The following is an 11,709-nucleotide window of genomic DNA, read 5'->3' on the forward strand; positions in this document are numbered from 1 at the left end:
AGAATGGACGATGAGGTCACAACCCCACCACACCAATCTTTGAAATACTCACAGTGAACACACGTATTTTCTCTTATGTACAAAATAATTTAATATTGTAAACAAACATTTGGCTCGTAAAGCTAAAACACTTTCTACACCTTGTAAATCTGCACACATTAATGCAATCAATTTGTGTAATGATTTTGAAATCCTGATATTGCTGTGAGCACAGCAGGTTATTGGCCGCTCATCTCTTCCAGTTGCTGAGAGCAGATAATGTCTCTGTGCCACTACGCCATGGGTGACTGGAAGATTGAAATGATGGGATCCTCGTGGTTGGTCACCACGAGGACACTGCGGAACTTGTCAAACAGCGTCTTGAGCTGCGAGCGCCTCATGTTCTCATTGTACATAATCTCTTCCAGGTGATGATGCCCCCGGAAATAGTGCAGCAGCCTGAAAGCAGCCAACACAACAGGCAGAGGAGTGGGTCATTCTTCTGGATCATTACCGGGAATCAATCAACCATGAGACAAGACTTTCACAACTCTGATAAAAAATGTTTTACTGTGCAGGAGGCGGAACCGATTCCCAGATTGTTGCTTCCTGCATATCTAACCTTCAAAATCCTCTCAGCTAACAGCTGGTTAGTTATCTCTACGGTACTTCCAATTAAATTTCTCAAAATTGAATGCAATTGAAATAACTTATTTTCCATTACTACACAAATATCTTATTTATTAAAAGACTAAGAAAAGATTAATTGAATTTCACACTGGATCTTCCTAAAGAATATATACCATCTGTTCATTTCACTGCCATAAAGCAAACAGCAAAGGAAAGAGTAGAAACATTTGATACAACAGCAAAATATATATACATATGTATATTAGAGGCAGGTTTGGTTACCTGGCAAACATCCGCAGATCCTCTGGATTTTGTGCTGCTGGGATGTTCAGTATAACCTGCCTCTCATGCTCTGACAGGCTGGCGAGCAGAGTCTCCGTCATCCTTTTATTTAGTGGAGAGTCTCCACCAGGCAGCAGCTCGGCACTGGAGTTGTCCATACTGGGACTGGTGAGGGTCATATCATCGCTGCTGGCTGAAGACACAGAACAGACACATGGTCAAAGATTGTGTACACCTGTTAGAACAGAGGCAGAGATGTGTGCTGAAAGAGGACATACTTGGGGAACCGAAGCTGAGGGCACTAGGGGTACTGAGACTTCGGCCTCCTACTCTGGCGGCCAGCGGAGGGTCTTCTTCCCTCAGCCCAGGCTCATCCTCGTTGGGCAGCACCAGCAGGCAAACATAAGTGTGCAGCTGGATCATCAGGCGGCGCTGAAGCATCCACACCACCATTTGAATCAGCTGGGCCTGGTCAAGGGCAGAGGAGCGAACATTACGAGTCAAGCATAGTCGTTACAAGGTGAGTAGAGGACAAACATGGAACAAGTGAGGCTGAACACGCTCACACGAACGCTCAAAATAGAGGCAGAAGAAATAACCACGGTCTTTACTTGTTCTCATAAAAAATGGAGGCTGCAGACGCTGGAGCTGATGTCCCTTTGCCATTTATAATTCATCCCTGATGCTCAAACTGCTGACGGGCCTGTCCTTACAAGACACCATCTAGATATATATTATTAGCACTGTAAATACTATGGATTCACTGCGAACTAATGTCATTTGTTTGCTCTTAATTTGTACAACAATCTGTTTTTGTTCTAGTAGATTATTCTTAAATATAAGAATATAAAATATAAAATAATTTCACAACACATAAGAAAAAACAGATGACAAAGTAAAAGCCAAGGAGGTTGTCTCACTCGTTCACACACAGTCCTTTGTAATATACATTTTATATGTTATATAGCTTTGCATAGTATTTCTTCAACAGCAATAATCCTACCTCCTGTGCAGGAGCATCCAGGGGGTTTCGGAACTCAGCCAGTGAGACAGGTAGTGAGAACTTGGCTAACATGCTCGGAAGATCATGACCCGGAAACTGCTGAGCAAAGTGCTCAGCCAGCGTTGAGTATCTGTCCAGGGAGAGACAGGACATGTCATTCCACATCACAACGCTTGACCATTAACAATTTTGAATACATTTTCCATTGTGTTGTAAAGGAAAGTCTATTTTATAGAGTTCTAGTTATTTAATAACTCGCTGTAGAGCAAGCTAGGTGGGTGTACAGAAATATTATTTATCATTATTACGTCATTAGTTGTGCAGTAACCTGGCGATTACACAGGAGAGACACTCACAGGCAGATGTTGGCATGAGGAGACAGCATGTACACGTTGTTCTCGCACAGCGGGTAGATGATGATCGCTTTGCCCCAGTAAACCAAGTGTGCTGCGATTTGAAAGATCTGAGTGGAAAGGATTTTGCAAATACAATCAATGATGTTAAATAATAGCAACTAAACATCAGCATCTAAGCCCTAAAAAAATTTGTTGGAGGAAAATAAGAAAACATTTAACTTGACACTATAAACAGGAACTGAATGTATATATATATTGGCCACTAGATGGTGGTAAGACGCCTCCTTTACTAGTGTTTATAAGATCTCAGACTAATACTAGTCCTACATTCATCAATTATTTTTTAGGATTTGCATATAAAGAACATGTTTTGAAATACAATACAATCACTGAAATGTTTATGTGTGATCACTGAATGAGCAGAGTCATTATATGCTGTTATGAATATTTTTTAAAGATGTGTGTGTTGTAAAGAGCAGCTATGGTGCACGTGGTGAGGCTGGTCTGCACCTGGAGTAAGGCCAGGTCAGTGTCCTGGGCGAGCTGCTGCAGGTTCTTCACAGCCGAGCAGGTCTTGATGAGTCGCACCATTGCAGGCGAGCAGTCCAGAGGGAGCTGACTCAGTAGAGCCTTCTCACTCTCCAGTAGCAACAAGGCATGATACGGTCTGGAGGATCAAACAACATACACCGCAGTAGAAATCAGCTTTAGTGCCAGTCAATGAACAGAACAACTAAGTATATTCCAGAGAACAAACTGACCAATATGATGGAATAAAACTGAACTTTGCATATTTTATTCAGCTGGATAATATAGGAATAAAAATGAGAAGCAGATGGTGATCACACCTCTACTGTAGTAAAGATGAAGAAACAATAGGTGGCAGTATGGGCCCACAGAAAATGTGGTTTACCCCAGACACTAAAATATAAAGTCAGAGACCTGGAGTTAACAAAATAAGAGACTTTATCACCTTTTAAAGATGCAATAATTTAACATGACAAATTAGTGGATTAACAGTGTATCCAATAACACAAATTCAGAATTATAATGATCCTGTTAAAGGAGATGGTGAAGTATAGAGTTTATTGCTTCTTATTATAACTGAATATTTTCTTTAACCAGTAGCACTTCAGATAATCAACCTGTCACATTCCAAGATGACTAATTTTAATGACTTGCAGCCGAGTCAGATTTGAAATTAAAACTAAGGTTCTGCATTTATGGGCAGGAAGGGAGTAAAGAAAACAACAACTAATAGTAAATGTTATACATTTCCTACACAGTCAAATTAAATGTGAAAGGTTGAAAGGAACCTTGTTTAAATATTACATTAGGACATGTTTACTCTATGATAAGACTTGTGGTGTGTTTATGCTGTGACAAGGGGGCTGCTGGGTGGACTATCTGTGGTTGTTTGTGAAAAGCCATTTTTAGTTTGATAGTTTTCAGCTTCTAACTGAGGGGCTGCAAGTTTTTCTTTTTTTTAAAGCTTCAACTCGGTTTGTCAAAACGTTCCCTTTATGATTTAGTGTTAGCAAGTTAGTCTTCTCCTGTTCAAATATGATTAATTACAAAGAGAGACGTACTGTAACACACCTTATGGCCTTAAGGCTGCGCTCTAATGCCTCTGGGGGGATGTGGTTGCCAGCAATCCTGTGGATCTTGTGGGGTAAACAGAAACTCACCTCCAGCCAGTTGTTTATATGTAGTCGCACAACACCAGTTGTACAAAGGCTGAAAAAACGTTAATATCATCGTTAATATTAACATCATATGACAATGTTTTTTTTGCTGAATAAATTAAAAAATAAAATATTTATATACAAATAAATAAATAAAAATATCATTACTTTCTGGCAAATTTTAATCGTAAATCGGTTAAAAATGGAATTATTTAATCAAAATTTCAGGGGACAACCATCAGTTTCTGGACAGATATTGCAAATAAAGGCTTCTTGCATTATCTTAGCAGTAAACCTAAATATCAGAGTCAGCTATGTGGACAATATATACTGTGTATGGGAAGAAAAGAACAAAACAAACCATTACAACAATGAGCCTCATCACACACCTGTCATATGCCTCCTTCAGGTCCCTGGCTAGTTTACATTTAGGAAGGATTTGTCTAAATGGGGACTGGGGGCTTCCATCTGCTGTCGTCAAAGAAAAGAAAAACAGGAATCTTGTGTGATTTTTTAGTTAATGAGCTTCTAAACTGAAGTGATTAAACAATAACGCATCACCATACAGTTGAAATTCTGACAAGCTACATTCTTCTATAATAAAAAAGACACTGCAGTAAATTTGCCATCAGGTATGAGGTGCGAGGAGTGTGCATCTCACTCTCAGTCGTGGTAGTGATCTCATCCTGGACGGCCAGCATCAGTTTGGCCTCTCTGGTCAGGTACTGGCAGCGCCGCTCCTCGTGCTGCAGAGCGATGGCGATGCGGCGCGACAGGTTGTGCATGCAGCTGATGACGGAGGGATCGGCGTTCGCCTGCGGAGGCCAAAGACGAGAGGGAGCAAATATATAAAAACACGTTGTTAGTACTGAACTCAGTGCTAACTCATTATACTACATTTACAACACCAGTACTTTTATATATAGCTCAACATTTATGTCAATCATTGATGGACCTTCATGTGACATACATTAAAGACCTTAGCATGTAGCATGCTGATTACAAACGGCATGAAAACTTAAAAAGTGTAATTAATTCGTCATTTTTATGACATAAAACGTTAATACTGCTAACAGTATTATGTTAGAATTATGTTGAGATATTTTTATTTTCGATTTGGACTCATCTCTGTTGTATTTCTGTAGTTTAGTAGTGTTTTTTAAATGCACTGCATTATACTGAGAGAAGTTTATTATATTCTGTCTTCTTCTGGAATGTAAATAAAGACAAAACCAATGTGAGACATAAACAAATTAATCCTTTTGCATTGTAAAATATCTCTGGTGGTACTTTTTGTGTAATGGAATAACAAAAAAAGAATAAACAAGCAGATGACATAAAATAAGTTGCTGGTGTACAAATTTGAACTGCGGAGTCAATCAAAACTGAATAGTCATATCTTGTGCAAACACTATTGACAAACATAATAACGACCCACTGTGAAAACACTGTATGACACTGTATTTTTTATGGAAAGAGCCAGGGTTCTACCACCTCAGTTACTAGGCAGATATCACTGACAAAACATGAGTGTGCATTTTTTTTCCCCCCATCTCAGCTTTACTGACACTTTCAAGATACAGTGACTCAGCATGGGCAGGAACAGGCGGCGCCTTGAAGGCCAGCATGAGTAAGCAAAGTCCCTCGGCCCTTCCGCCCTCGGGGTTCCAGTGTTCTCACAGATAGAGTATAGTGGAATATTATCACTCATACACACACCACACAGATTAACAGAACACAACATGTGTGTCCCACCCACACTCAGCTGATTTTATCGTGCCATCATTAAAAAAAAAAGTGTCAAATTAGGTTGTAATATTAGAATATAAAAATGTATAGTCATCTATATTAACTGATAGCTCATTATGGCACCAAACACACAAACTATCAACATGTCACTGTTATCTCAACAATTAACAATACAAATATGAAGAACTCTTTTCATACCCTGAGTGCAAACACCACATTAAACAAGATCATCGTGGGCATCTCTCTCTTTGGGGAAGGATCTGTTTTAGAAACCTACATTGAAAGAAGACCAATTTTTAAGGTTTACAATAATATCAGCAAAATACAAATAAGACAAGTCAGTTTATTAGGTAATTAAACAAATGAAATGTAATACAGACCGGAAATAAAAATCCTCCTTAATGAAGGTTATAATGTTTTTTTGTTTTTTTTACTGAAACTACTCTTAATTCAACTGTTTAGTATTTTTGAAGGATGCAGTTTACGGTGCTGCTGAACTGTATTATCTTTTTGCAGAGAGATTTTCTGATAATTACTCTGTGGGACAAAATAAAACCTGTCCATGTAATGCAATGCAGTTTAATAACAATAAAGTTAAAACAACATCTCTCTCAACTTTCTCAAAATAAGCTGAATTGGTGTAAATTACAACCTTGATGATGGTAGGATTTGTTGCAGTCCTGCTGTATTAGATTGCATTAGTTGCATTAGCAGAAGGCCAATCATAAATGTTGAATAAAAGCTGCACGAGTACAATGATATGCAGCAGGGGATAAAAATCCAGCAATAAATTCACCGAGTTTGTGATTGATTAAAAGTTTGGTTTCGTTGAGACCGTGTCAGGTAAGTGTTGACAAAACTGACTTTGTAAATAAACAACATTGTTTTACATGTTCTTGACTACTGTGAAATTTCCTTTATCGGTCCCACACAGGCAGTGCATCTTCAGACCAAGAAGGAACTGTCAGTAGGGGGCACTGCTGAGGTTAAGACGCATCTGCCAAAATTCAAAGCTGACATATACTTTGTGGATCAATTATGAACGACCTCAAAGCTTCATCAAAGCCAGATGGCAAGACGCTTAAACATTATGATGATTTTCCCTTTAGGAAATTTCAAGAAAATGCATGGACATTCAGTGCAGGCCTGAATTCAGCTTTACTGAAAGTTTACTACATATTTTCGTGAGGCCTCATTTATCCCTACCTGAATGATGGGTGGATGTTGGAGGAGAGTCGGGTGACCCACAAACCGAACATTGTCTATCTTCAGTTCAAACTTCTTTCCACACATGTCGGATTTGGTGGCCAGGATGGTGGCGAGGATGATGTCAGAGAACCTTAAAGAAGGACGATCAGGTTCGATGAGAAAGTGCGCAGGGTGTGGAGAGAGGTTAGAGCACGGAGACAGCTGGGACGAGTGAGAAAGTGTAAATTAGCTCAGTTTCTTTACATGTTTCACAGCCCTGTCTACGAGAGGGGTTGCATTAATCAGATGCATCTGCCTGTAATATAATTCCACAGTTGGAGTATAAATTAAAAAAGCTTGTGTGGCTACTGGAGAGGAGAAAAGAAGAAGAGCTCTCCTGGCGGAAAAAGTGAAGTCGCTGTATGATTATAGAATGTGAAAGACTCATGCTGGTTTGACTCGAGTAACTCATGCTGCGATCAGAGGGGTGAAAATCAAGCCGATGACTTTCAGTATACAATTGGAACTCATTAAAAGACTTACCTCTCTAACACAATTTGAGAAGAATGTTTTGAAGTTTGATTTGGATTTTGTTTAAAAATGCTAGACTAAATTTTATTGATATAAATTACAGCTTAAGTTATAACTATTTTAAATGTAATTATTGTGATGTAAAATGTTGGATATATTTATTTGTTTTTCTGTTCAAAAAGGCACACGGTACAGAGGAAAGCAACACTGAAAACCCAATTAACCAAACACTGATTCACTGGAGCTGCTACAGACTATTTACAGGGATTTTTTTTTTTAGATTGGGGTTGGGGATCCGTATAGGACACAAATTAGGAAAGAAGGGGGTAAAAAAAAAGACAGGGGTGATCTAAGCGAAGGAAAGGTGGTTTAGAATGATTTGGTCTTACCCTGCTACCAACTGTTCGTCAGTTAGTGGAGATTGTTCCCTGAAATGGGAATTGGGCCATAAAAAAGAAGAAAAAGGCAAACAAAAGGGAAAATGCAACAAACAATTGGGCTGGATGCATAAAATGGACATTAAAAAACAATCCGAACAAACATGTGAAACTGCGATGTCAGAACGCGGCGCGCATGTTGATTCAAGCGTTTATATCATTTTGGCTGACTAGCCTCTACCTTTATATGAACATGTGAACGTAAATGCCAAACGGTCATGATGTCATGACTAGGGTTGCAAAATTCCGGGAATATTCAAAGTTGGAAACTTTCCATGGGAATTATCGGGAATATATGGGAATTAACGGGAATAAACTGGAATATACGGGAATATACGGGAATACACTGGAAATGTTGTGGGTAATTTATACTAACTGTATTTTCCTTGTCATATACAGACATAAATATAAACATTTTGTTGTGTCATAGGCTGATTTGAGCCCTGAGGAAACTTTGGGCACTTGACTATATGCTTCTGCATCGTTGTGTCATTCTTAACATAGGTCTTTGCACAGTATTTGCAAATGTACACAGCCTTTCCTTCTACATTGGATGAGGTGAAATGTCTCCACACATGAGATAGTACACGTGGCATTGTTCCGTAGAATAAGATGAGAAAAAAGTTTGTAAAAAAACGCTAATGCAATGCCAGAGATATAAATAGTTAGCCAAACAATTGGAATCGTCTGTACTCATATTTTACAATTGATGGATAAATGAATTGAAATAGTCTAGATGAACAGATGAACAATCCTCAATCAGCATGCTAATATATTTTCTCCAGTAATATCATGGAAACTTACCTGACTAGTCCTGCACTCTACAGCAGGCCTCAATAGCCCTGCTGTAGAGTGAAGGATGCTGGGAGTTATCTGTGCATGTGATGGAAGAATGACCAGTGGAGGGTTGAAACTCAAAAAAATTTTTTTTTTCAAAATTCCCAAAATTCCCGAGCTAAACTTCCCATGGAAAGTTTCCGGAAATTTACAGGAAACTTTCCGCCCCTTTGCAACCCTAGTCATGACAAATATTTTAACGTGGCTCAACCTGCTGGCGAACCCAAGCCTGATTGAAGGGAAGTCAGTGGGGAAAAAATACACTTGATGGTGTTGTGCCAGAGTTTATCAGATTACGCCTCGAGGGCTGAAGTGTTGAAAGTTTAAAAGAGATTAAATGCTCATATGGGACTAGACATGTTCCAATACCATTTTCTCCTTCACAATACCTGGATTTTGCATGTTGGCTGATGCTGAGAGGATACCAGTGCTTTAAAAAAAACAACTTCGTATATAACATTTTTTAGCGCTGTATTAAAGTGATCATTAATATCATTGTGTACGGCCTGGCTCAGGTTAAACCTCAAGTGTAAAATGCAGTGAGTGAGGTGATACATGTTTTAAAGTGACACCACCGGTACAAGACCAACGAGAGATTCAACCCTATGAGCTAAATTGACCATGGGCCAGCCCCTCAATTCTTCTTGAATAAAAAAAAAAAAGAGTTTCTTTGGGGAGCGGTAGCAAAAGGAAGAAAACATATTAAAAGTAAGAGAGTCAGGTGGATCTCAGAAGGGGCTGCAGTCAGTTTTATTATTACTATAAATCTGTAAATATTAGATGAAGAACAAAATTACCTCGAGTCACCATCCTGATCTTCAACAACGTCCCCAGTTGTGTTCTGTGCATATGGACTCCGCTGTTTAGCTTGTGGACAGAAATAACAGTGTTAGTTAACATGTTTATTCCAGCTGGAGAAATAACAGCGTGAATGTTTCAGAGAAGTCTCGTGTTAAACTCAGTGCTCTTAAGGTTTGAGATATCACTGCCTTTTCCAATGTGGTACAAGGTAACTATTATAAGTTATAAATCTAAGTTATCTTGTGATGCCACGTGACCTCATTGTCAGATCTCAGTTGGTTGTCCACTTGTGTAACAGCTGGATGTGTTTTACATGGTGTTGACAAAATAATAAAATCAGTCATATTAATTGTTTATCACTGCTTATTCAACCAATACTGTTCCAAGCGTCTTATCTGTCAAACAGTTCCATCAGCACTGAGACAGTCTTATATATGTAACAGCCCCTAGCTGGCAAAGCATGCCAAGGAGAGTTTCAGAGTTTAAAAGATACTTAACGTGTATGCGGAAAGGATATTCTTCACTGCAGGAGATACAGTAACGGCCGAGAGGAACTTTAACATCTGAGCATGTTGACCAACTCCTTTTTCTGAACAAAAATGCCAATATTCCCAAATGAATTTAAAATTTTGGGTCATGACCTTGCAGCCAACTGGACTGGACTCTAGCAGTAAACATTTTTTAATTTTTCTCAATTTGGTTGATGCTCTAGATTACTCTTATTTATATGATTATTCTCAGGTTTATGTTCCTCTATTATGTCTGCTTGATGTTACTGTATTGTATTTAAATAATTGTAAGTTATGTGCTGGGAGCTCAGTGTTCATGTGAGAGGTCTCCTATTCAGAAAATAATTACAAAGGTCCTGTGTCCTGAATGTTCAATGACAAAGTTTTTGCACTTCAGTTAATGTGTAGAAGACATTGTTGTTCACAGAATTAAATGTGACATTTGAAGTGAGGTGAGCAGTCTTATTTCCCTCATTTTTTGTAATGCCTTTGAATAATATTGGGGACATGAATCGCAATATATCGCAGGATGGAATCACAATACTATTGAATCGTCACATTTTTGCCAATTCCCACCCCTAGGAGGAACTATTGATCTGACTGATTTTTCTTCAGGTCAATAATCAGTGTGACCCCTCTGACTGAATCTCTTCATGGTATAAAGACAAAACTCATTGCTGAGCAGTTGAATTAAACTGGACAAGACTGTGAAGTGTAACTATAACCATGTCCAGGTCCTGTACAGGTGTGAGTGAGTGAGAGGAACCCTCCCAGGTATTGGACATCCTGTGGTTCATGCTGGTGCTTCGCTCTCCTCCTCCTACCTGTGAGAGATGCCGGGCACTCCGCCGCTCTCTGGAACGGATACCGGAAGAGGAGCTTGTTCCCTCGGCTGCCGGAGCTCACCAGGATGACGCTGATGGGGCTGGTTTTATCGCCAGTTCTGTACACGCTGTTTGGCGACTGGCTGTACATGGATTTCCGGTCATCTGGTAAACCGCCCGATGGGTTTAGCATCATGTTAGCATCCTAGCTAACTTTGCGTTAGCCCGACCACACAAAACAAAGTCAGCAGCGAACAGTGAACTTCGGCAAACTAACAAGTGGAGCTTGTATTGATGCTCAGCTCCCACAGACACCTGTCATGGATTCTAAACTACAACTGGTTCTACTTTAGGGGCGAGCTATAAAGTCTGTGCGTGCATCACTGTGCTCCTCAAGTTGTTGTGTGTCACTTCGAAAATTGGTCGACTGGAACAAGAGACAGCGGCTATAATGTTCCTACCCCCAGCTTGCTTGCTCTCTTTGAATATATAAAACCGTAAGAACATAATAATAAATTATAAAAACCACAGAGAAACAATAATGCTTTCTTTTTGTCTTTCTCTTTCTTTCTTTCTATAGATAAATAAAACCATAGACAAATAATAATAAATGAAAAACCACTGAGAGGCAACACTCTCACAATTAATTTAAGCCTATTCACCCATTTAACCTTTTAATTCAATTTAATTCTTAGATATCTATTAAACACCTGACTGTCCAGCCGTGTTTTGAGAGAATGGTTCAGTTTGGCAACCGGCCATTGCCCTCATGATGCAGAGTTCTAATGCTCTGGTATCATTTATTTCAGATGGCCGCACCCATTTATATCAAACTGCACAATTTCAAGAAGCCAAATGAGCGGGCAAAAGTATTTTCCTTGTAATAGATAAGTCATAA

At 39.2% G+C, this 11,709-nt stretch overlaps 1 protein-coding gene across 4 annotated transcripts; it reads right to left on the bottom strand.

The window, feature by feature from the left end:
- Positions 1-76: 76 nt before the first annotated feature.
- nprl3 (NPR3-like, GATOR1 complex subunit) lies at positions 77-11,210 on the bottom strand. Of its 4 annotated transcripts, none has more exons than XM_061089342.1 (14): positions 10,812-11,210; positions 9,475-9,544; positions 7,793-7,831; positions 6,891-7,023; positions 5,883-5,957; positions 4,597-4,750; positions 4,325-4,403; positions 3,850-3,987; positions 2,761-2,917; positions 2,251-2,357; positions 1,895-2,024; positions 1,170-1,359; positions 892-1,084; positions 77-438 (listed from the first exon to the last, which is right to left on the bottom strand). In XM_061089342.1, exons 1-14 carry the CDS (start codon positions 11,005-11,007, stop codon positions 273-275), a joined length of 1,827 nt encoding a protein of 608 aa, XP_060945325.1. In that variant the 5' UTR covers positions 11,008-11,210; the 3' UTR covers positions 77-272. The 4 variants fall into 4 exon arrangements, with proteins under 4 accessions (XP_060945325.1, XP_060945324.1, XP_060945326.1 ...); XM_061089341.1 differs by having other exon boundaries at positions 4,325-4,406; XM_061089343.1 differs by lacking the exon at positions 7,793-7,831 and having other exon boundaries at positions 4,325-4,406.
- Positions 11,211-11,709: the final 499 nt, after the last annotated feature.

Source organism: Limanda limanda, chromosome 17 (assembly GCF_963576545.1).
Source record: "Limanda limanda chromosome 17, fLimLim1.1, whole genome shotgun sequence".
Lineage (NCBI taxonomy): Eukaryota > Metazoa > Chordata > Actinopteri > Pleuronectiformes > Pleuronectidae > Limanda > Limanda limanda.

Excerpts from the sequence above, each read along its gene's own strand:
- nprl3 (XM_061089341.1), bottom strand. The coding sequence starts at position 11,007 with ATGATGCTAAACCCATCGGGCGGTTTACCAGATGACCGGAAATCCATG. Across the intron at positions 3,988-4,324 it reads CTGAAGGAGGCATATGACAG|CCTTTGTACAACTGGTGTTG; the intron begins GTGTGTGATGAG and ends ACGTTTTTTCAG. Across the intron at positions 2,358-2,760 it reads CTGACCTGGCCTTACTCCAG|ATCTTTCAAATCGCAGCACA; the intron begins GTGCAGACCAGC and ends CTTTCCACTCAG.